At 39.7% G+C, this 26624-nt stretch overlaps 1 protein-coding gene across 3 annotated transcripts in view; it reads right to left on the reverse strand.

Moving 5' to 3' along the window:
- The window catches only part of thoc2 (THO complex 2), a 133255-nt gene that overhangs the window by 68235 nt on the left and 38396 nt on the right, over positions 1–26624 (reverse strand). For all 3 annotated transcript variants that reach the window (XR_013886515.1, XR_013886516.1, XM_080187410.1), the window contains exons 6-13: positions 24318–24439; positions 22088–22221; positions 21228–21394; positions 19756–19848; positions 13171–13326; positions 10595–10767; positions 3350–3545; positions 846–887 (exon numbers count right to left, since the gene is read on the reverse strand). Coding sequence is in view for 1 of the 3 variants with exons in the window: in XM_080187410.1 (XP_080043536.1) it covers positions 846–887; positions 3350–3545; positions 10595–10767; positions 13171–13326; positions 19756–19848; positions 21228–21394; positions 22088–22221; positions 24318–24439 (1083 nt within the window). In the remaining 2 variants the exon portion in view is untranslated. The remainder of the gene's footprint in view (positions 1–845; positions 888–3349; positions 3546–10594; positions 10768–13170; positions 13327–19755; positions 19849–21227; positions 21395–22087; positions 22222–24317; positions 24440–26624) is intronic.

Genomic DNA, 26624 nt, shown 5'->3' on the forward strand with positions numbered 1-26624 from the left:
GGGATATGGGGAAAGGGCCTGGGTGGGATTGTGTTTGGTGCAGACTTGATGGGCCGAAGGGCCTCTTTCTGCACTGTACGATTCTATGATTCTAAGTGCATAATTCTCTCAAGGTGGCCAGGCAAGTTGAAACACTTTGTTAAGACTTATATGATCATCTGGTTTATAAATAGATGCATAGAGTATAAAAGCAAGGAAGACCTGCTACACCTCAACAAATCATTAGTCAGATCACATTTGGAGCACTGTGTTCAGTTCTGAGCACTTTATTTAACAAAGGATGCTAAAGCGCGAGAATGTGTGTAACGGTGATATACTGGAATGATACCAGGAATAAGGAATTTTAGATGCAAAGAAAAATTTAAGAACTTGAGCTTGTTCTCTTTGGAGCAGAGAAAAGATAACCTTTTTGAGGTCTTAGATTATGAACAATTCTGACAAGGTAAAGGAGGATGTTCTGTTTCCACTAGTTTGTATGTCAGCGATTAGGGGTCACAATTTCAAGATGTCAGCAAGGGAGCTTGCAGTAAGGTGAGGAGAAACTTCTTTATTCAGAGTAGTTGGGATTTGGAATGGGCTGCTGAAGAGAGTGGTAGAGACAGGTTTCATAAGAGGTTTCAAAAGAGAGCTGGATACGTATTTGAAAGTAATGCATTTAGAAGGCTATGCAGATAGGGCTGGACAATGGGACTAGCTGGGCAGCTATTTCAGGAACAGGTGTGGACATGATGGGCTGAACAGCCCCCTTCTGTGCTGTAAAATGTTCTGATTCTATGATATTGCATTGTGTGTGGATAATGTATACATTTCAGTAATTTGATCTCCAAAGAATTATAATAACTTACCGTTCTTTCCTTGTCATCTGGTTTACCGCCATCTGATGTATGCTGTGAATGCATAAAAGTATTTGTTAGCTCCATTATTTAATGAAAAGTTTAAAAAATGACATGGTCAGTCTCAGTTGCCACAACAGTCCAATTACTGGCTTTGCAGATCAAGTCAGAAACACAATGACAAACCTGCATTTAACAGCAAGTACAATAGGTTCAAGTTCATCATATTGATTAACATGTCCTTCTAGTTAATAAAAAATAAATTTCTCCACTGATTCTCAAACACAAATCTTCTCAAAATTCTCAAACGATTTTAGTCTTCTATTCTTTGAAAAGCCAAATCTTTAGCAACCAATACATTTCAGAACAAAACAAGGAACAGCACCAAGTTTTGCTCTTATTGAAGCTTCCTAACTACATTGACAACTAATAGTGAGCACCAGAAAACTAACAACTTACTGTATGTACAGATGATCTCAGTAAGCTAACTTCGTTTAACAGCATGACTATAAATCAAAGGTTTTCAAACATGACAAGCAACCAGTGCTTGAGGGGGCTTATTGATAGTCCAACAAGTAGGTCTTGGAGCAAAGCTGCATTATTCACTCCACCACAATGAAACAATATCACAAACTACGAAGAATAGGGACGGTATCTAAAAACAAACCTTTTTACAAGGTGATATATTCAGAAATGAAAATTTCATACAACTGTTGATCTTTGAGCAAAAAGACCTTCTACTGACAAACCATCTTGGCCGCACTCATCATTTAAAGTATGACACAACAAACTGAATAAATCTTGGGAGTTACCACCCAAACTGGTTTGTCTACAAATAGACTTTGGCACAATCTTCCTCAAAAAAATTCAAAGCATCATAAAAACTTTAAAATCACTATGTTTCACTTTGGATTTTTTTAGCACGCAATCGCCCCACTTTTTTTTGGCAGTTGGGAGATTCATGCTGGTAGGGGGCAATGGAGCCTAAGCTTGCCAGAGAAGCTGGCTGTAGAGCGCACCAGTGCCATTGTCCAGGAGCCCCAATCTTTCAGTGCACCGGGAGATTTCCTTACACAACCACAACCAACCCCCTCACCCCTCTAACCATGGATTGGCCCCCATAATCATCAGTGGTACACCCCTGCCCACCATGGACTTCACCCCTACCACTCCCATCATCATCAATGACAGTGACACCCTCCCCACCCCTGCCAGAAGATTCCAGGTGGCTGTTAATGTCATACAGGGCATGCACATGAAGCCGATCCCACTAGCAAAAAAGGGGCCAAGAGGGTGGGATTTGGCGTTAAAGCAGTGCAAAACGGATTTTCAGCCTCATGCACTATCTTCCCTGCCCACTGTGTGGTCGATTAGCGCAGGCCAGAAAGATCAAATGCTAAATTTGTATATGCTTTAATCCTTCATAAACAGCAAACTATTCTATTCTAAAATAAAAAAGAGTTGTTAATTTGTCTTCCACACCAAGTTAATGCTTTGACAAGGTACAAGTGAATTAAACCTGCAGATAGCTGGATGACCTGTGCAGTGCAGCAATTACTCTTTAATATTTATTGTTAACGCAAACCATTCACTCTTGTTTTGTGTTTAATAGGGCAAGACTGAATAAATATTAAGCAATAAACTGAACTGACATTTGAGTAGCATTACAATAATAAAACGATTTGTTGTTGATGTCATGGTCTGTGAGCTGAATTGTGAGAAACCAGTCAGAAAGCTATTAGTTTCAGTAAACCTGACAGTAGTTTCAAGGCTCGGTATTAGTCAAAAGACTCCTCACATTTCATACTCATTGTGACTGCTGCATGCAATGCACTGGTCTCCTTGACCTTGCATTTTTGCTTTTCAAACATCGTCGTCTCGCTCTCAGTTTTAATTTAAGTATTCCCCATACACTCCCACCACTCACCCAAAATGTTAAGTAATATACATCGTACAGAATTTACATTAATAGTTCCTTAATGGCCAAATTTTTACCTTTTCACAATTTCGATGTGTACATGTTCTCGTCATCACTTCCATGGTCAATAAACCCATTCAACCTTGCACCACATTTTTTTTAAAAAAAGTAAAGCAGAGTCATATCGGTTGATTGGCCATGGTAAATTGGCCATTTGTGTCAGAAGACTAGTAGGGTAAATAGGTGGGGCTACGGGCTTGGTGGAATTGTGGTCAGTTGGCTAAATGGCCTTCTTCTGCATTGTAGGGATTCTATAATTCTAAGATATAGGGAATCATTCACTCTAATTCAGATCTTAACCACTCAATTGTGTGTAGAAGATTTTCCTCATGCTATCGTTCCTTCTTTTATTAATCACCATAAAAGATTCCAACATTCTGATGAAAAATGAAAACTTTCTGGTCAACTGGTAAACATATCATTCTTCTAGATTGAAAGAGCATTAAAACAGATACAAGACTGCAACACATAAAAATTTTTAGAACAATGACATACAGATACACATGTCGCTTGGAATTTGAATAAAGCTCATACCAACCTCTTTCATAAATGCCTTTCCTATACGAACCACTTTAGCAAACAAAATGGGATCATGCCACAGGTGAGGGCCAAGGTAGCACAGCATGCTGAAGACTTCTTTTCTTAAGTCTTCAAATGTTTCTATTGGTTTTGGAGCCCTTTCATTTCTAAGCAATGGAATGACAGCTCCCTTGGCACCCTTTGGTACACCAACTCTGCAAACAAAATATTAAGCTTTTATACAAATATAAGCCAACTTGATTGAGAAAGGTCAGAACAGATAAAATGCTTGACATTAACAAAACCCACAGAAAGATAGGAATACTTTTATGAACTTGTGTAAATATCAGTATTAGGTTGATGCCAATCAAATATTTTGCAAAGTGAAGAATCTGATTTGATGTATCCAGGTTTCATTAGAATAATTATTGTTGAAACAGAGTCTGTAAACTATTTTTTAAAAAATTAGATAACTGCTTAAAATGGAAGAATATCAAAAACTAATTGAGATCAATCACAACAATGAATTTAGATTTGTGGTTAATGTACATAAGAAATAGGAGCAGGAGTAGGCCATCTAGCCCCTCGAGCCTGCCCCGCCATTCAATAAGATCGTGGCTGATCTGAAGTGGCTCAGTTCCACTTTACCGCTTTCTCCCCATAACCCTTAATTCCCCTTGCCTACCAAAAACCTATCTACGCGCGTCTTAAATATATTTAGCGAGGAAGCCTCCACCACTTCAACGGGCAGAGAATTCCAGAGATTCAGCACCCTTTGAATGAAGAAGTTCCTCCTCAACTCCGTTCTAAACTGCCCCCCCCCACCCCCTTATCTTGAGGCTGTGCCCTCTAGTCCTGCTGTCCTTTCTGAGCAGGAAGAACCTCTCCACCTCTACCCTATCCATCCCTTTCATCATCTTATACGTCTCAATGAGATCTCCCCTCATCCTTCTAAACTCTAACGAGTACAAGCCCAGTTTATTCAGCCTCTCCACACAGCTCAACCCCCTATAATTCCGGTATCAGCCTAGTGAACCTCCTCTGCACTCCCTCCAAGGCCAAAATATCCTTGCACAAGTGCAGCGACCAAAACTGCACACAGTACTCCAGCTGCGGCCTCACCAGTGCCCTGTACAGTTGCAGCAAGACCTCCCTACTTTTATATTCAATCCCCCTCGCTATGAAGGCCAGCATCCCATTTGCCTTCCTGATCACCTGCTGCACCTGCAGGCTGGGTTTTTGCGACTCATGCACAAGGACCCCCAGGTCCCTCTGCACCGTAGCATGCTGCAGCTTTTCGCCCTTTAAGTAGTAGTCCTTCCTACCATTATTCCTACCAAAGTGGATAACCTCACACTTGCTAACATTGTATTCCATCTGCCAGGTCCTTGCCCACTCGCTCAGCCTATCTAAATCCCTCTGCAGACTTTCCACACCCTCCGCACAATTTGCCGTTCCACCAATCTTTGTGTCATCAGCAAATTTCGACACCTTACACTCGGCTCCCTCCTCCAGATCATCTATATAAATGGTAAATAGCTGAAGCCCCAGCACCGATCCCTGGGGGACACTCCACTAGTCACCAACCGCCAATCCGAATAGTACCCATTGACACCCACTCTCTGCCTCCTATTTGACAGCCAATCCCCTATCCATGCTAACACCCTACCCCCAACTCCATGCCCCCTAACCTTCTGTAACAACCTTTTGTGCGGCACCTTATCAAACGCCTTCTGAAAATCGAGAAACACCACATCCACCGGTTCCCCTCTATCCATCGCACTAGACACATCCTCATAGAATTCCAATAAATTCGTCAGACACGACTTCCCCTGAACGAAACCGTGCTGCGTCTGCTCTATCAAACAATGCCTCGCTATTTTCTCCTTGATTACGGATTCTAGCATTTTAACTACAACAGACGTTAAACTAACCGGCCTTTAATTCCCTGCCTTTTGCCTGCTACCCTTTTTAAACAGCGGCGTAACATTAGCCATTTTCCAATCTTCCGGCACTAATGTAGGGAAAGAAAACCACCGACATATGGTTTCTGCACAGTAACATTCTACAGCTCCAAGACACAAAAAGTTTCCGTGGCTAATCCCTTGGGTTTTTCTCCAATTTTTCAAATATTACTTACAGAACTGTAGTTTTCACAATCCTCTCCACGTAATCACAGAACTTCTATTTAACAAATATCAAATGATTTAATTCTTCAGAAGATGCATTTACTAGGAGAAGTTTTTAACATTCAACCAAATATTTTGTTATCTATCAGCTAGTTTAGGGGAACAAACTTGACATCAAGCTTCTACAGCAAATCAGCTCTGCCTATTTGGATTTTGAAGACTTTTAAATCCTCTGAACTTTTTTCTCTTACAATTTCTCCAAAAGCCTCACTAGTTGGTGCAACTCCACTGCTTACATGAAAACACTGTAGTCAGAATTTTCCGTTTTTTCTGTACATTCATTTATGGGCGACATGGTGGCAATAGGTGAGCACTGCTGCCTCACAGCACCAGGAACCTGAGTTCGATTACCAGTTTCGGTAACTGCCTGCATGGAGTCTGTATTCTCCCCATGTCTGCGCGGACTTCCTCCAGATGCTCAGGTTTTCTCTCTCAGTCCAAAGATATGCGGGTTAGGTGGATTGGCCATGCTAAACTACCCCTTTGCATCAGGGAACTAGCTAGGGGTAAGTACATGGCACTATAGGGATAGGGCCTGGGTGGGATTGTGGTCAGTGCAGTCTCAATGGGCTGAATAGCCTCTTTCTGCACTGTAGGATTTTATGATTCTTCATAAAAAAAAGCTATAAATAAAATGTATCAAGAACTACAGAACAGATGAAATTTTGATTAAGAATTGTACCTTCCTCTGCTAATGCTTCGATGCTGATTCAGGACAATTGTCCATCCAGGTCTAATTAGAGTTCTAAGACAGACTTTGGCAATATTTGTATTTCTCATGAAATTAGCAGTTATTACCCACATAAATACAAACTATTGCGCCTGTGGATATGAGTGACTTATGGAAGTCCAATAAATGGTTTGCAGTCAGCACTAAAAATGTATTAAAATTTATTAGTTTTCAAAGCTAATGCTCAGTGTGCCTACATTTACTAATTGAAGTCAAAAGTAAAAATGTATTTTGCGTGACACTGCTTTTGCTGAGTCGGAAAATACATTACAAAGCTAAGCGTGTTCAAGCATATAAAGTATAATGCATCAGAGCAAATCCAAAGTCTATGGTATGAACCTTAGTCAGACGAAAGGTCAACTCATGTGTCCATGCAAAAAAGTGGATGTGGAAGAACAAAATAAAATTCGGACATCTGAGGTGGAGGTTTGATGACAAGTTTTTTTTAACCCACCAGCTCAACATACGTTTGTCTCATCTGAAGAGAGTCATTAAAGAAGGTGGTTACTAAGCATCAACGACAACTTGCATTGATATAAATAAAGGCAAAAGACTGCAGATGCTGGACTCAAACAAAACAGAAAATGCTGGAGAAACTGAGTGGAAAGAAAATAAAGACAATATTTCAAATCAGTTCTATTTTCTCTCCACAGAGGTTATCTGACCTTTTGAGTTTCTCCAACATTTTCTGTTTCTGTTGCATTTATGTAGAGCTGTTAACTTATCACTTACCTATTATTTACGGCCATATCCAAACATACGAAGTATACAAGAGACGTAATCTTTGTGTAGAAAGATATTAAGACGGTTCAGAAAAGAATAATTAATTTAAAATGGATGCCAAGTCAATACAGAAAGGATCAGAAAGAAATGGCGAAAACATAAGAACATAAGAAATAGGAGCAGGAGTAAGCCATCCAGCCCCTCGAGCCTGCCCCGCCATTCAATAAGATCATGGCTGATCTGTCGTGGCTCAGTTCCACATTCCCGCCCTCTCCCCATAACCCTTAATCCCCTCGCTTATCAAAAACCCAACAACCCGCGTCTCAAAAATATTTAGCGAGGCAGCCTCCACCACCTCAACGGGCAAAGAATTCCAGAGATTCACCACCCTTTGAGTGAAGAAGTTCCTCCTCAACTCCGTTCTAAACCGCGCCCCCCCTTATCTTGAGGCTGTGCCCCCTAGTCCTATTGTCCTTTCTGAGCAGGAAGAGTCTCTCCACCTCTATCCTATCCATCCCATTCATCATCTTATACGTCTCAGTGAGATCTCCCCTCATTCTTCTAAACTCTAACGAGTACAAGCCTAGTTTATTCAGCCTCTCCTCATAGCTCAACCCCCTCAACTCCGGTATCAGCATGGTAAACCTCCTCTGCACTCCCTCCAAGGCCAAAATATCCTTGCGTAAGTACGGCGACCAAAACTGCACACAGTACTCCAGCTGCGGCCTCACCAATGCCCTATACAGCCGCAGCAAGACCTCCCTACTTTTATATTCAATCCCCCTCGCTATGAAGGCCAGCATCCCATTAGCCTTCCTGACCACCTGCTGCACCTGCAGGTTGGGTTTTTGCGACTTATGCACAAGGACCCCGAGGTCCCTCTGCACCGTTGCCTGCTGCAGTTTTTCTCCACGTAAGTAATAATCCTTCCTACCATTATTCCTACCAAAGTGGACCACCTCGCACTTGCCAACATTAAATTCCATTTGCCATTTCCTGGCCCATTCGCCCAGCCTATCTAGATCCTTCTGCAGACGCTCCACACCCTCCGTGCAATTTGCCGTTCCACCAATCTTGGTGTCATCAGCAAATTTTGACACCATACACTCGGTTCCCTCCTCCAGATCATCTATATAAATGGTAAGTAGCTGAGGCCCCAGCGCCGACCCCTGGGGCACTCCACTAGTCACCAACCGCCAATCCGAATAGCACCCAAAACACTGGTCAAAGAAATGGAGTTCAAGAAGGATCCAAAAGGAGAGATGAAATGAGGGCACAGGGATTTATAATGGGAATTCTAGGTTGTGGGCCCAGAGAGCAAAACACGCTATCCATGACATGACAAGACACATGGGAAGCAGTTAGAGTCAAAAAGATTTTGGAGCTCTTGGATGAAAGGGGTCAGAGGGAAGAAAGTTCCAGACATAGGAAAAGTGAAGACCATGGAGGGAACAAAATAGGAGGTTGATAATTTGATTTGAGAAGAGGTATGCCAGCAGCATGCATGTGGAAGACCCATGCCTTCAAGTGATCTCATCAATGCAGTACGGATTCGTTAAGGGGAAGTTGTGTCTGACAAATTTATTGGAATTCTATGAGGATGTGACTAGTGCGGTGGACAGAGGGGAACCGGTGGATGTGGTGTTTCTCGATGCGGCAGTTTAGAACGGAGCTGAGGAGGAACTTCTTCACTCAAAGGGTGCTGAATCTCTGGAATTCTCTGCCCGTTGAAGTGGTGGAGGCTACCTCGCGAAATATATTTAGGACACGGGTAGATGGGTTTTTGGTAGGCAAGGGGATTAAGGGTTATGGGGAGAAAGCGGGAAAGTGGAACTGAGCCACTTCAGATCAGCCATGATCTTATTGAATGGCGGGGCAGGCTTGAGGGGCTCGATGGCCTACTCCTGCTCCTATTTCTTATGTTCAAAGAGCAGCAGTTAGATGAGTAAGGAGGAGGCAAGTGAATTCTAGAAGTGAATAAAGGTGCAGGAGAAAGAGGAGAGAAACCATTGGTGGAGATGCTTTGACTATAATCAAATAGTTAAAATTGGAGTGCAGCAAGGTCACATTGCTGGATAACAGAGAAACACTGGAGGAGGGTGTATGTTCAGCCATATAAAAAGCTGCAGGGAGGTCTGTGAGGATAAACACCAGTGGTGTATAATAAGTCACAGTCAGAGGTTTTAAACGGGGCTATTCTGTACTTTGGCAGGGATGGATTAAAGAAATTCAAACGTGGAAGGTCACAACATATCATAGGGCTTTGGAGAAAAGGGGGTTAGAGAAAAGATTGTTGTTTGCAAAATCAGAAATACAGGACTTTTATCCCCAAATATGGAGTGACAGCAATGCTTTGTAAAGGGAGTAAGACAGTACGCGAGAGGAGAAAACTATCTACAATGATAGTAAACATGGTGATTAGTAAAATAACTTGCGTGCTCAACAGTTTCGTGAGAATGGGACCCAAGAAGTAACAACTGGGTCTAATGGGTAAGCTGAGTTGAAGGAGTCAGCCAAGAACACGGGGAAAGAAATTGCTGGAGTGAGCCAGTATTAATCAATTGATTACGACTGAAAAAAAAAGTCAGGAGTTTCAGCAACCACTTAAGTTCTGACTACAGCCAGGGCTGGCAGGCTGAAGAAAAACGAACCGAGGAGAGGTCACCCAGAGAAACCAATGGAGAAGGAGCTAGTAACATTACCTACTAAAGCAGCCAATGAAAATGGAAGGCTAAAAATAGCATATTTTTTACAGATGGGTATGACAGATGTGATTAGCAAAACAGCCAGAGAAAATGATGGCATTTGTTGCATTGAGAGGTCACAGTATAACTTAAGACAACAAGTAAAGAAAAGGCAATTCTCTGATATTCTTTTACCCTCAATGTGGTTGCAGTTTTCAGCAAAGAAAGAAAAACAAGTGTGACTGTTCAAACGTTGCAGATACCAGTTGCTTTCCTGTGACATTTTGCAGTGGGAGAAGGCTGATGCAGTCTTCAAGTACAGTAACATTACAAGTCACGAAACAAAATAATCAGGGACGCAGAATTTCTGAAGTTACACATGTGATTCTTATTTCTAATGTAAACTCGTGTACATTTCTGTTGTGCAAACTTGCCATGTTGTGTTGCTCCTGTGGCCAAACAATCCATCAACACCATCTCATTTCAGGTACAAGGACAAAACACTGGGAAAAGTTGCCAGAAGGCAACGAGAGCTGGTGGAATTTTACCCATGATGTGGAGATGCTGGTGTTGGACTGCGGTAAACAGATTAAGAAGTCTCACAGCACCCGGTTAAAGTCCAACAGGTTTATTTGATTGTAAATGCCACAAGCTTTCAGAACACGCTGTTCCTTTTTCAGGTGAGTGGCCACTCACCTGACAAATGAACAGTGTGTTCCAAAAGTTTGTGGCATTTACTATCAAATAAACCTGTTGGACTTCAACCTGGTGTTGTGAGACTTCTCACAGAACTTTACCCAAGCATTACAAGGTGCTTTTGGAACTGTAGACAATTACAGGACTCTTTTTTTAAAAGACAAACAACATCCATCAGTTAAAACACTAATTAAACAGCATAAAGTAAATTGAACTAAATCAGAACTACAAAATGCCTTTACCTTCTATACAAGGGTTCTGTAATGACGTGAACCAACTGGCAGAGAGCAAGTGCTATGGATTTGTGTGAGGTGGCATAGAAAGGTGGTATCTGATCCATGATACACTGTGCATGATACCAATCACCAATCTTCAAAAGAGCTTCTAATAATCCAAGCTTCTGATTGTCAGGAGGCTGAAAGGCATCAATCATTTTAATTTAACGCCAAGGGAAAAGTCATACAAACCGTTCGAACCTCAATTATAGCTGCTCTAGATTTGCTTCACAAGTGAAGAATAAAAAAGTAACCACTGAGCAAATTATAAAGATTCTCAAGTGAAACAGAGTAAAGATTTCACAGTTTCATCTTCTACATGCTATTGACAAGTCTTCCAGGATACCTGAAGTAAAGTAATTCCAAGACTGGTGCACTGTTTCTGCAGACTGAAGCATTAATACAAGCATGTCAAAGATGGGGGATACTTACTGAAGATGTAATCCATCCAACTCCTGATTTCAGTTATACAGCATGTAGCAGTGTCAACTATTGCCCAATCAAGTGAAAGGAATAGAAAATGAGGTAGGGCTCCTCATTCAGCCACGATCATCTACCCAACAGCTAATAGAAAGCAACATCCTGTGATCCTCTTCTGTGTTTATCTTATGAACACTTATTTCTATTGTATCCTGAACTCTCAGCCAAAAATGATTCTAATTTGCAACACTGAGCTAAGGTCGTTGGGTCAGTAAAGTCACCTTGCAAATCAAAATTAATACTGTAATTATCCAGGTCAGAAAGTCCAAGGTATGTTATGAAGTCAGACTAGACCACAAGTTTTGCAGTTCGAATTTGGCTAGGGTAAACATGAAATATCTCACTCCAGATATGATTCAAATCCCACTCGGGAGTTTTTATCAAAGTTTATTTAAGAATACAGTTAATATATACAAAGAAAGTTAGCAATAACTTACCAATTACAAACAAGAAAAAAAAGACTATGATATTGCATGAACCTAAACAACTAAATGCTCTGTTCCAACCAAATAAGCCTCCTTACAAACGTATATCTGTCCCAGAAAACAAGGATGCTTACATGATGCTGGATTTTCTGAGCTCTGCAACAGCTGCCGTGAATTAATCCTTCAGAAAGATCATCGAAACTGACTTCATAGCCCTATAACTTCCAGGAGACCTTGAGGTAGAGATAAAGCCACTCCTGGCCTCTAGCTTTTAGTCTGCAAACCACTTCAAGAAACAGAAGCAATACTTGCCTTAAGTTACAAGCAATCCAGCCACTGAGAGCTAAGTTGCCAAAACCAGGGAGACAGACATAAATACTGCTTTTCAGTCTGCAGTCCAACATCTTCTAACTAGCCAACAGCCAAAATTGAAAATGAAAACACGTGGGAGAGAAAAAAAACTATCCCACTTGACCTGTCAATCAATCTTCCCACAAAATTCAAAAAAGGTTGTAAACTCCCAGAATGCATTAGACCCTGATGAAAAGTAAACAAAACCCCATTTAAACCATTTAAGCAGCAATAAAAAATGCCACTACAAACCTCATGGTGCCAATAACAAAAACAAAAAACACAGGCATGCTGACAAACTGCAGAGAACATGATTAAAAATACATTTCTTAAAGGCACAGCTTTAATATACTTCCTTGAACCTCAATGAATATCTGATTAGTGGAATTAAATCAAGTACACAACAGTGAATACCCTGAAAAGATAAATTATGCGATTTTAAAATGCATGAACTCTGACCACAACATTTTTTTTAGGTAATGTATCCATCATCAATCAATTGGTGAAGTGGAAATGGTTGAGAGCCTCAATTTTCCAGGTGCCCAGATCACCAACAACCTGTCCTCGCCCCTCCAAGCCAATACTACAGTTAAGAAAGGCCACTAGCACCTTTATTTTCTCAGGCAGCAAAGGAAATTCAGCATATCCACTACTTTCACTAATCTTTACAGATGCACCATAGAAAGCATCTTTTCTGGATGTTTCACAGCTTGGTATGGCTCCTACTTGGCCAAAGCCACAAGAAAATGCAAGGGTAGCCCAGTTCATCATACAAACCAGCCTCCCAGCCACTGATTCCATCTATACTTCCCGCTGCTTCGTAAAAGCTGCCAGCATAATTAAGAACCCCACACACCCAGACATTCTCTCTTCCACCTTCCTCCATCAGGAAAAAGATACAAAAGTCTGAGGTCATATACCAACTGACTCAAAAACAGCTTCTTCCCTGCTACCAAACTTTTGAATGGATCTCCCTTTATGCTAAGTTGAAATTTCTCTACACCCTAGCTATGATTATAACACTACATATTTTCCTTCTCCACTATGTGCTCTATTAATGGTATGCTCGGTCTGTAAGGTGCGAAAGAAACAATGCTTTTCACTGTATACCAATATACATGACCATAATAAATCAAAGCAAAATCAAATTTCAGACCAAACATTTGAAGCCTTGCTGAGTACTTCATATGTGCACTGGAAAAATCATGAAAAGGGGGAGAATTAGTCTAATAACAAGGGTAGACAACTAATTATCTGAACAAAGATTAATTTATTTTTTAAACTCACTTTTTCATTTTTTTCTTCCTCTTTTTCCTTTTCCTTCTCTTTTTCATCTGGTTTATCTGCAGAGAGTACCACCAAAGTAAGCTTTCGTGCAATTTGCTTTGCTTCAACTATTTCACGTTTATGGTGCTCTAAAATGGTGGCATCTAATGGAAGGAGCTGGAAGAGCAAAAAAAAGACAGACAATTGAAGTTAGAGTTGTTTCACTGAATTGCTTATCAAAAGAAGCACCAGGTGTACATCAAACCAGAGGGACACGAAGGTCCTGGTGGAATTCAACATCTACATCTATTTTGCCGATCCCATTCATGTAGTTTGAGGCACTATAAATAGAATTCAGCAACAATATCCCAATTAAGGAAGGGGAAAATTAGATCGGGTCCGTGTTCACACTTTACTAAGGACTGTAGGCCATACAAGTGTGGATGCTGAGAGACAGGAGCCAAATCGGTAATGCCTATTGCAGGAAAATTATCATACCACTGTTATTCTCATGAGAATAAGGCATCAATGTGCCAGCATTACACCCCAAACCAACAATGTTCACCAAAACCTGCATCTCCCTCCTCCAGACAGTGTACACCATCTCCCCATTCAATTTTCCTGACGTACCTCCCCTTCATCACCCTCCGCAATGCTCATGATTCTCTTCTAAATTATTTTCTAGACTCCCTGGCTCCTGTCCAGCCAATACCGCAAAAGCCATCAAGTCAGGGGGTGCAATGAGCATTGGGGAGTGTTTTTGGGGAGGGGGGGTATTGACAGGGGGTGGTGAGTGGGCATTGATTGGGTGTAAGGGAGTGAACATTGACTAAAGGATGGCGGTATGGGTAGTGACGAGTGGAGCAGGGTGGGCAGTGATGGGGTGAGGAAGAAGTGAGGTTACTAGGTAACTCAAATGACTCATTAGCCCACTTCCCAACAAACAGACAGCATTTTCAGCAGAAGGATGCACAAATGCCAGTGCAAACATTACCAACTTGAGACCTGGATATCCATGCTACATCCAAGTAAGATGTTCAACTGCTCAGTTATATTAAAACGCAAAATGAAACAGCTAGCTGTTACAGTGCTATTAAACACACGAAGGAGAAAAACATGAAGCAATGACATGAATAATTTAGGTTATAGTTGAAGGTGACACAACAACTCGACCATGGATAATCTGTACCTAAATTGAGGTACGTGTAATTTCACATCATACGTACACAATTAAAATTACAGCTCTCAAAGATGACATATATACTTCAAACTAGAACCGTCAAAACTGAATGCAGTTCTGCAAAATCATTGCATTTAACAAATGGTAACTTTGTCCAAGTGCAGAATAGATTAAAAGCCTACAACACCAGAAAGCATTGTTGCACCAGTAAATGGAAACTACAAAACTCAGTTTTAGTTACTCCTATTTAACTAATATGTATTTCTTTCTTTGTATCAAGTCTATAAATGGAAACTGTATATTCTCTCTTTAAGAGAAGATGCACAAGATGCATGGGGTGCACACTGCTGCCACTGCAGTGAATGCGGGTTTTCAATCTAATGGGCTGCTTTGTCCTGGATGGTGTCCAGTTTCTTGAGTGTTGTTGGAGCTGCATACGTACAGGCAAGTAGGCTCCTGACTTGTGCCTTGTAACTGGTAGAAATGCTTGGAGGAGTCACGAGGCAAGTTTGCTGCAGAATTCCCAGCCTCTGACCTGCTCTGATGCCAACACTGTTTATATAGGGCCCGTCAGGTAAGTTTCTGTTTGATAATAACCCCTAGGATGTTGTTGGTGGAGCAATTCAGAAATAGTAATGCTACTGAACACTAAAAGGAGATGTTCAGATTCATTCTCACTGGAAATGGCCATCACATGGCATTGGTATGCACATATTACTTGTCACTTATTGGCTCAAGCCAGAAGTTTGCCCAGGCCATGCTGCATGTGGGTATAGACTTCTTCAGTGTCTGATGAGTTTGCAAATACAACTGAAACAATGTACAATCAAACATTTCCACTTCTCACTTTATGATAAAAGGAAGGGCACCATGGAAGCAGCTGAAGATGGCTGGGCCTAAGCCACTGCCCTGAGAAGCACCTGCAGTGACATCCTGAGTATAATATGATTGGATTCCAGCAACCACAATCACAACCATCTTCCTGGCTGTGCTAGGTAGGACTCCAACCTGTTGATTTCAAATTATCTGGGATTACTTAATGGCATACTCAGTCAAATGCTGCCTTGATGACAAGGGCGTCACTTGCACCTTACTTCTAAAATTCATTTTTGTCCATATTAATTGATTTTGACTCTGCCTTGGAAGTCCTTGCAAATGATGTCAAAAACATTACAAATTTTTCTACGATGGCAACACTATAACATCTTCTGGGGTGCATTCTCACAGGAAGCAATGTAATATCAATTACATTTTGGTTATCAGCAACTTCAATCCCATCCCATCCAACAAAGTCAGCACGGATTAACAAATGGGAACTGATGCTCGACAAATTTACTGGAATTCTTTGAGGATGTCACTAGTAAAGTTGATAAGGGGTAGCCAGAAAGTGTGGCTTATTTGGACTTTCAGAAGGCTTTCGATAAGGTACCACCTAAGAGATTAGCATGTAAAATTGAAGTACATGGGATTGTGGGCTGTGCATGATGTATAGAAAACTGGCTAGCAGATAGGAAACAAAAAGCCATGAGAATGCAGAGACGCTTCAGTGTGATTGGGACAAGCTCAGTCAGTGAGCAAGTGAATGGCAGCTGCAGTATCATGTGGATAAACGTGAGGTTATCCACTTGGTAGCAAAAACAGGAAAGCAGATTATCTGAATGGCTGTAGATTGAGAAAGGGGAATGTGCAACCTGACCTGGGTGTCCTTGCACACTGGCACTGAAAGTAAGGATGCAGATGCAGCAGGTGGTAGAGAAGGTAAATGGAATGTTGGCTGTAATAGCAAGAGGATTCATACAAGGTAGTAGTTATACAGGGTCCTGTTAAGACCACATCTGGAATGGCGTGCGCAGTTTTGGTTTCCTTTTCGGAGGAAGGGTATTTTTGCATGGAGGGAGTGCAGCAAAGATTTACTAGACTGATTCTTGGGATGCCAGAATTGATATATGCTGAGAGATTGAGTCAGTTAGGATTACATTCTCTTCCGTCTGGAAGAATGGGGGGGTGGGGGGGCCGCGGTTTGATCCCTCACAGAAATCTCAAAAAGGACTAGACAGGGTAGATGCAGGAAGGATGCTCGTAACTGCGAAGGAGTCCAGAACCAAAGGTCACAGTGTGAGGGGTAGACTACATAGACCTGAGAGGAGGAGAAATTCCTTCAGCCAGAGTGAATTTAATGATCAATAATGATTGGCAGAGCAGGCTCAAACAACTCAATTACCTATTCTTGCTCCTATTTTCTATGTTTCTATGTACCCTTCGACTTTAGGAGCAGAAGCTATCATCACAGTTATAATGTCAAGTTTTCGAACCACTGCCCTGCTGGAGAGGAAGTGTAACTGCGGGACATTTTCTTCAAACTGAGTCAGAAGCACAACGTTAAGCGCTCCTGGGTTTGTGAAGCCATCAGTTGCCTATCCAAGATTGTGCTGCATGGAGAGCTGAAAACTGGTAAATGGAAGACAAAGCCCCCAAATGTTTCAAGGACTCCTTGAAGTTGTCGCTCTCTGCACGCGCAGAGCTAGATTGAATCTTCATTAACAAAAGGATGAAAGATTCTCAGGATAGGCAGAAATGTGGTATTTAGATTACAGTCAGATCAGCGTGATTATACTGAACAGTGGAGCAGGCTCGAGGGACCAATTGGCCTATTCCTGCTCCCAATGTTCATCACACATTTGAAAGAGGACTTGAAACAGCTATAACTTTGTAGGAGCTTTTAACAAAGGTAGATTTTCAATTAAAACCTAATGAGCCTCAAGCATCAGCAGTCTCTACAAAGCATCATGGAAAATGCCTGAATCTGCAGCAAGAATTGCTGATGCATCAGAACAGTTGCTTGAAATCAGAATTAACAACCCAAAGTGATCGAAGTTTTTCAACTTCAATCCAATCTAAACATGGATCAAATGTACAGAATGGCAGAACAAATCCAGACTTTGAAAGCAGATAGGCAATTTTACTAAGCACACTAAAGGTCTAACAAATGAATTGAAAGGGTTTGAGACGCCAGTGACCATGGAAGAAGAGTTCTAAATAAAACTGAATGCCCAGGTGAAGTTGTTCAGCTTATATAAGTGCTATAGATAACTGCAAAACAAAGATATCTGAACTTAACAGAGTGGATGCAGAGCTGAATGAAAAGATTCCTAACTTCAAAAAACTGAAAATGAATAATCAGATTTTTGGCTACAGCTGTGAAACAAGCAGGAATGAAAGTTCCATTGGAGAAACGTAAATTCCCACATGCATCACAGCAAACCGCAAGCAGGACAAAAAGAAAACAGACATCATAGATGACCTATCAGTTTGTTCTCCCTGTAAGGAGCAGGATAAACCAATGACCATCAATAATGCCAGATGGGGAGCTGAGAAGGAGTAGTTGAACTCAAAGAGAATTAAGATCAACCAACCAAAACGACTACATTCAAAGCAACCTCCTATTAAACAATGTTTGCCGAGTACCACAGAGTCTGCCACTCCATTAACTGTCATAAAGAGACGATTTGGAAGAATTGTAAAGCCTCTAGTCCACCTGAAGGGAATATTAATCATATAATACCCAACATAGGGATATCAAGCAACAAGTTTTAAGACAAGGTTTTGGAAATAAAACAGGTATTTCAATCATAAATCTAAAGCTTTTAAGTTTGCCAGTAATTGACTGTATAATTTAAGGACTAATTGTTTCAGTAAAATTGATCAAAACGTGAAAACTCGATTACAATGTAACATGAATATGGTAGTAATGAAGCTATGCACTGTTTGAAAGAAATTACATAAATTTGTATTTGAGAACAGGGAATTCAATCTAGTAATTCTGCCAGATGACTCGGCTCTCATCCAGTAGAAAACCAGCTCTGACTATCCCACAAAGGACTGAATTAGTTAAAAATATAGCTTTGTATAGCTAAGTAACAAGGAAGCCATCTTTACTGAGAAATATGCTTGCAATAGTTGAATGAACGAATGACAAACCATTATCTAAGGTTATCAGATTGTAATTCGATTTGAGAATGTTGTCATGAATAGATTGACAACTTGTATATCAAATGAGATCATGTTACGTTAATTGCTGGGCTGTATCTAAGATAACTGAACTGTGTAATTGTTCAAGTTTTTGGCACAAAAGTCGAGATGTGCAGAGGAAACGCGAGGTGCTGCCGCTTCACCAGATCCCCCTTTGGCCGAAGTATTATATTTGTCTAATGAATGTCCTTTGTTATCTATGTGTTTTATAACAAAACTAGTTTTGGAAATAAATTTATTATGCTTTAACTCTGAGTTTCAATTTCCTTTGTGAAAGTTATTAAACAGCATTTTTTTTGGTATATCTAAAGTAATCCAGCCACCAAAACAGAAATTCCCACACACGTTACCTGAACCTGCAAACACAAAGACTTGAAGGGGAAAGGATAGGGGCAGGAGAAATAATGCAATATGCATTGCGATATCCTGGATAAAGACTTGGGGGGCGGGGGGTGTGTGTGTGTGTGTGTGTGTGTATATAGGAGTTACCAAGGGACTGGGTACAGTGCCATCCACACTGTGATGTAAAGGAACACATGACCCTACTCTAGAAGGCAGTCTTGGATTGGACAGGGATATGTGTGAAGGCAAGCATAGAGACAGTTTGTAGCTTAGACTTTATTATAGTTACGAGCAGTCAATAAGCACTAACTGTTAAACTGAATAAGATTTAGAACCCCTTCGTGAGACCTACTGAACTGCACACATCATCTTGCAAAATTTTGAGCGTCACATGTACATCAGGTGGCCACATTGGCCATGTCTAATGCACATTCTACTGAGGGTTGTCCACAAGCTTCGGGAAAGATTAAACCTTGGTTCATCAGATGCCGGATCCAAGACAAAAATGTGCGTATTTGTGATACTATTTTCTGCCCAAACTTTGTTCCAGGTTTAACAGTGCTATGGCGCTGGAATTATTCAATTCACAATATTGTGAAATGGCATCTGGATGTATGGAAAGTTGGGAGCTCTTGAAGGTTTCTATGAATCAGTTGCAGCTGATACAAGATTGACCTGCATGTTGCTCTTCCCTTCACTTGAGGGTGGGGCGATATTTGAGAGGACCTGTATTCTGAACTGGAGTTGATCTTCAACATTCCAGAGATTATCCTCCTTACTGAGTGAAATTGCTTGTCGACGTGACTTAAAGTTCATAAGAATGCCTCAAGTTTTTGTATTCTTAAGGGGTCGTGATGAGGCATTGTTATCTATCTTGCTGTCACAATATCTGGTTGGGACATCAATACATCACAAACCTGAGAATTAATTTTTGTAGCTGAAGTGAAGAAAAGAATTATTGACATTAATTTTGGCATAAAATAAAACTCCACCCTAATTTGGATTTTATAAAGTCAGCAAAAATTTATGACATACTCAACAATTAATTCACTTACATGCACATAAAGATCATCAAGTTCTATCAAATTGTTTTGTAGTAGTATCGCAGCTACCCGATAAAGCGAAGATGGCGTCTCCCCATTTGGTTCCTTAAATTTAAGAAAAAAGTTTGATTCAGCAGGACAAACTTGTTTGTTCACAGCACTTCGATTTTTTTTATTAAGTCATACAAAATGTAATATTTGCTTTCCATTAATTCACCAAATGCAGAAAAAAGAAGCCACGTTCAACCACTTCTCAAGTCAACAATAAATTCAACACATTTATTCAACTCCTGTTTTAAAGTGAATTTCCACATCAATTACAAAGACCAAACAGCACTGTTAAAGTCTAGTTTTAGATCACAGAAACAAATTGTAAACTGCAATTTCACATTCATTTAGAACACTGTTTTGGTTCAGGTCTTGTCAAGTGCCTTGATTTTTCTTATCAGATTTCTCTTGACATGCACAACATTAATGAATAAAAAAGAAAAGTAGCTTATAAACCAAGTAGTTTTTTTTTAATTTGTTCATGTGACGCGAGCATCATTGGCTAGGCCTGTATCTATTGCCCATCTTTAATTGCCCTGAAAAGATGGTGGTGTGCTGCAATCCATGTGTTACAGAAACACCCACAATGCTGTTGGAAAGAACATCCCAGAGCTTTGATCCAGTGACAATTACGTAATGGCAGGATAGTTTCAAGTCAGGGTGACGTGCAACTTGGAGGGGAGCTCACAAGTTGAAGTGTTCCCATGCATCTGTTGCTCTTGGCCTTTAGGTACTAGAGGTTGTGAGATTGGAAGGTGCTTAGCATTGTCATTAAGCGCATGGTTTTAAACTTAAAAGTGATATATTTGAACTTCACTGACTTGGTAAAAACAAATTTAAGGAACAAACAATAAAATTGCAACGCTGACAAATTAATACATATAACTACATAACTAAATAACACCATGAAAAATTAAGTTCCAGTGATATTATGTAAATCGTCTTAAAGGAAAACATATCTATGCTGACCAATGGAAAAAATATAAAATAATGCAACACAACTGAAAATTCAGTTAAACACGATAAACCTGTTAGCGAGACATGTTTATATCGTTGAATGCAGGTACTTACCTCAGTTTTGAGAGGCTGTCTTCTCAACACCTTTTCCCACAGTCTAGAACTAAAAGGCATCAGCTGAGCAGTTCTACAGTGCAGGAGGGAGGTGAGAGAATATACCATCAAAACAATCAGTACCTCCAGTCAACATCAATTAACTTGTTAAAAATCTTAAATGGCCATAAAAAAAAAATACACACAACAAACAATTACAAGTTAAAACATTCCTACATAAGGCTCATTGTTAGTACTGAGTTCATCGCGATTCAGTGCTAATGCTTGGGAGCCAACAATTAACTCACGCTACAGACCACTGTTACAGATCATTTAAGCAAATCAACTGAAATGCTTCAAAATAAAGGAACATCTTTCTACAGTACCTGATAAAATTTAAATTTGAAGCCCAAGATATGACAGAGAGTCTGCAATTCACACATGTACATGTAAGATTCTATCAAAGGTACAAAAAAATCATCGTGTTCTGGCCTACATTCATAAACTTCTAGGATAATGTCCAAAACTCGGTTGGGATCCAGATTAAAGCAACCTTCAAAACAAAAAGAGGAAAATTTCGTTTGTTCAGCAAAAGTTATTGTAATACTGCTACATCTAAATATCAAGTTTTACTTTGAAATGAACGTGTTGTAAGTGGTAAAAGTTTAGTTCCTCATAAAAAGGAACGACTGGGTTACTTTAAGGATGGTCACAAAATTGAAAACTAAAATCTAAAGCAAATCCAACCTGATAAAATTACATTTTTCAGCGTAACAAGCACCTTGATTTTTCTTGTTATACATAGATGCTTGTGGAGTTAGAATTATTTATAGGCTAAGCAAAAATCTAGGCCTCAAAGGCGATGCCATCATTCATGAGGGATCCTTTTGGGTCATCAAGTAACAGCTACAATTATACATGTTTAATGATAAAAGCAGGCATTCTTAAATTAAAAAAGGAAAAATGGTTAGAACCAAAACAAACAATTCTCTGGTACATGACATGGCTGATCCTCTATTATCAGTTGTTACACAGTGACCCAGGGTGGATAACCAATGCTCTCAATCAAAAATCCCAAATCTCTGGTCCAAATTGTATTGATGTATCAATACCCTAAATATGGAGAACAAAGATAGTACAATCCATAGAGCAAACTATCCACTGGCTATATGCACAAGTAAACCATAGATTCACGATCACAATGAACAATCTATTTCCGACGTGTCTTTTAATTGTGCTACATTACCTATAAGTGATTTGATGTTTTCTAGTATTAAGTCACTTGTGAGATTCCCAGATAAGTCTTGGCCCAACTCTGTAAAAAGCTTTCCATAACCTTCGTTTTCTTCCCGTAACAAATTAAATTTTTGTTGTTTATAACTAAGAAAGAAAGTATGTGAATAAGTTATTATAAAACTCCACACATTATCACAGGCATTTCTTCTTAACCTTCAGTCCTACTCAGATTCATGCATACACTTAAATCTCAATCAAGTTAGAGATGTAAAGACTTGGACTCATTAATCTCCATAACCAGCTGTTGGTTAACACCAACTAACATCATGAATGACCATTTTGCTTTTGCTCCCATGCCATAGGAGAATATTTTAGCTTCACCTAATGTGTCCTAACAGTCAGCTAAATTCAAAAATCACAGTATGTAACACATGAGGTTATAAACCTGTTATACAAATTGGTACACTGAACAAAGTGCTTCAAATCATATTTGTATCTGTACCAATCATAAAGAAATTGAAATGGTTAAGCAAATACTGATATTGTTCCTTATTTAATAATTAAAGACACAATTTCAAATGGGTAATGAGTATTAAATTTAACAAATCAGTTGTGGATTCTTTGACAACCCAACATTTTGGGGAATTCAATATTTTGTTGCCAGCTTTCTCAATCTTTCTTTCCTCTACATGAACTCTTGCAGCAATTCAGCTGGTGGATGCCAATTGCTCTGATAACCAACAGGCCTCATACTTGAGCCTAGAATGAGCACTAGCACACAAGTTGACCTCATCTACCTTTGTCGATATATTTTATGCACATCCATAATACATCTACTTCAATAGTATGAAGCAGTACACGCTACCTGTGTTCAGAATCAAATATTCCTCAATTATTGATACTTATCTACAAGATCTTCCAACATTAAGTGGCACCACAACTTCTGTAAGATTTGTCCCCTTGTTTCATTTCTGTATATAGTATTAGTTGAGTTTAATAAAATTTAGACTTTGTTAATTACTGTTGTTATTTTGTTTGTTCCAACTATCTCAATAAGCTTCAGGGTCTCACTAGTAAAGACCTCCGCTGCCCTGAACCAAACCCCTCGCAATCCTTGAAGTGCAACCTTCTTACTCACTGGTCTGAGTAAACTGATTTCTTAACTTTTCATTAATTTATTTTTACAGTTCTACAAAAAGAATGTTATGTAAGATTCTATTCATAGCACATAAAGTATTTATAAAAAATTGTCATTCGGTTGTGCTGGCCAATTTTCAATAATGTGGCGTGCTACTGAGGTGGCATGGGGCACAATGCAGGTCAAGACTGTTCTGCCAGGATAGAATGTAGGAGTGGCAAGCGTAAAAAGTTACAATTCCAAGGGGTGAAATCAAAAAACTGCAGTTATGTGACTGAGACGAGAGAGAGGGCACAAGCATAGGTGCATTGTTGACAGGAGTGTAAAATTACCAAGACACATTGATAGATTAACTGAATGAACCATGTTCCTGTACAGATGATAAACATGTTAATAATGTAAATCTAAAGTTGAAATACCTATATCTCAATTCCTTAACTTGATAGTTGGAAAACATACTGGTTGAAAAATGCAACACAATGATTTGCATTAACTATCGGCTCATGTTGGATCACCATTAAAAAAACACTTTATTAAGCATTTAAACATTAAATATTAAGTCATTTAAACATTAAAACTTCAAATGACTAACTTCTAAACTTGTTTGGATTTCTGATCAAAGCATGAATGATGTTAATCCTTGTCAATTTCCCAAGTTTAATACAAAATTTTGTTAATATTTCCAGACGGAGTAATCTAAAAATTAACATGTTGGATTACAGTAGAAGGACAGCTTAACAGCTGGTTTAAACATTCCAGAATTGGGATGTGAACAATTCATCTCCTCTGAATTTAGGCCCTTCCGTTGAAAAGGTCTGACCGGTTGTAAATGGAACATCAACTCCAGGTGCGTCTTATTTTAGAAATTTTCACAACACATGAAGACTTGAACTAACTTCTCTTATTTAAAAAAAGTTGCTTCAGATACAACGTTCAAATTACATACATTTATTGGAATACTTCTGGACAAGTATCCTCCCTGAACTGATATGTAATAAGAATAAATTAGAACCTCCAGAAAGTTGAGTAACAGTAATATGTCCATTATTATAATTGCAGCTTACATTTTTCCAACCTTTTAGGGGAAAAAAGGATGACTTACAATAGTTTGGTTTTGATTTTAACAGATTTCTGATTGAACTGCTGCGATTGCTTTACAAGTCCAAGAGATTCCAGTGTCTCTGGATCCAGTCGTTCCTTGAGAACTGTATCCGAAACCAAAAACTGTAAAAACATTGCAACAAATTATTCTTTTGGTACTACTTATATATCACTATTGCACTGATTAATTTTACAGTTTGTTCCAGACTGCAAGATAACGTTGCAGATTCAAGTAAAAAAAAGCTTCACAACAGTTCAGTGTGTAAACACACATGAAAGAATGAATTCTTGAGCACAGGTATATGACACAGCCAAACTTTTAAAGAAAAACATGAAAATGCAAACCAAGGGTATGGTTGGTGAGATTTTCTACATGCAACTATAGTTCTACCAACTACCTGCAACTATAGTTTGACCATCAGCACATCCACCGAGCCCAATACGCGGCTGATTCAAACTGTTGACTAGCCATCCCCTGGTTAATAAGCCATGCACCATCATTTTAAGGGGAGGAGCAGAAAGGTTCAAGTAAAAGAAAAAAGAGGAGTTAACAATGCATGGTTAAGACACAGGTGATAACCAGGGTGTTGTTGCAAGAGACAACAGCATAGAAACATAATAGACCATTTGGAAATAAGGTCAGGACGGAGGAAAATAGCAAAAGAACATAAGAACATAAGAAATAGGAGCAGGAGTAGGCCATCTAGCCCTTCGAGCCTGCCCCGCCAACAGAATAAAAAGCTTTCATCTGAATGTATGCAGCAGTTATAATATGATGGATGAACTGAAAGCACAACAGAAATAAATTAATGTAATATGATTACCACTAAAGAGACATGGTACCAATAGGCCTCAATATTTTTTTAAAGATAGGAAGAAAGGAAAAGGAGTAGCTCTGTTAATCAGAGATTAACAGTGAGAAATGAACTTGACTCAGAAGTTCAAATGTAAAATCAATTTGGGTGGAGGTAAGAAATAGCAAAGGAAAGGTTTATCAGCCCCCAACAGTTGCTACACTATCGATTTACAGAGCATAAATCAAGAAATATTGGAACTTAGAAGAAAGGTACTACAATAAGCATGGGAGATTTTAATTTTCAGCTTGACTAGACGAAGTCAATTGGTGAAGTTAACTTGAAGGATGAGTTCATAGAGTCCATTCGGGGAGGTCCTGAGAACAAGACATTCTGGAATCAGGAACAGGCTATTTTAAATCTGCGCATGTGTAATGAGACAGGATTAAATAACCTCAGTGAAGGATTCTGTAGGTATGAGTTATCATAAGATGAGAGAATTTCACATGCAGTTGGAGGGCGAAAAATCTGGGACTAAAACTAATGTCTCAAACAGATAATTACATCCATGAAGACAAAGTTGACTAAAGTTGAATGGGAAAAGAGGTGAAAAAGCAACATGTTAGTGTTTAAGCAGATATTTTATAACCTTCTATAAAAATTATATTCCATTAAGAAAGAAATACTTAACATGAAGGATGCATCATCTTTGGCAAACTAAGCAAGTTAGGAATGATAACAAATTGAAAGAAAAGATGCATAATTCTGTAAAGATTAGTGAAAGGCCAGCAGATTGGGAAACATTTTAGAAAGCAGCAAAGAATGACAGAAAAAAAAGAAAATCAATGTAAGACAGAAAACTAGCAAGAAATACAAAAACAAACAATAAAAGCTTTTACAAGTATATAAGGGAAAACAAAGAACAGTTACAGCACAGGAACAGGCCCTTCGGCCCTCCAAGTCTGCACTGACCGTGCTGCCTGACTTAACTAAAACCCCCTACCTTTCTGGGGACTATATCCATCTATTCCCATCCTACTCATATACTTGTTAACATAGAACATAGCACATTACAGCGCAGAACAGGCCCTTCGGCCCACGATGTTGCGCCGACCAGTTAAAAAAAACAATGACCCTCTAACCTAAACCAATCCCTTTTCGTCCATAAACCTATCCACGGATCTCTTAAACGCCCCCAAACTAGGCGCATTTACAACCGCAGCAGGCAGGGCATTCCAATCTCTCACCACCCTCTGGGTAAAGAACCTACCCCTGACATCCGTCCTATAACTACCCCCCCTTAATTTAAAGCCATACCCCCTCGTGCTAGCTTTCTCCATCCGAGGAAAAAGGCTATCACTGTCCACCCTATCTAAACCTCTAATCATCTTATATGTTTCAATAAGATCCCCTCTTAGCCGCCTTCTTTCCAGCGAAAACAACCCCAAATCCCTCAGTCTCTCCTCATAGGACCTCCCCTCCATACCAGGCAACATCCTGGTAAACCTCCTCTG

Source organism: Carcharhinus amblyrhynchos, chromosome 4 (assembly GCF_965287045.1).
Source record: "Carcharhinus amblyrhynchos chromosome 4, sCarAmb.v2.hapA, whole genome shotgun sequence".
NCBI classification, from domain to species: domain Eukaryota; kingdom Metazoa; phylum Chordata; class Chondrichthyes; order Carcharhiniformes; family Carcharhinidae; genus Carcharhinus; species Carcharhinus amblyrhynchos.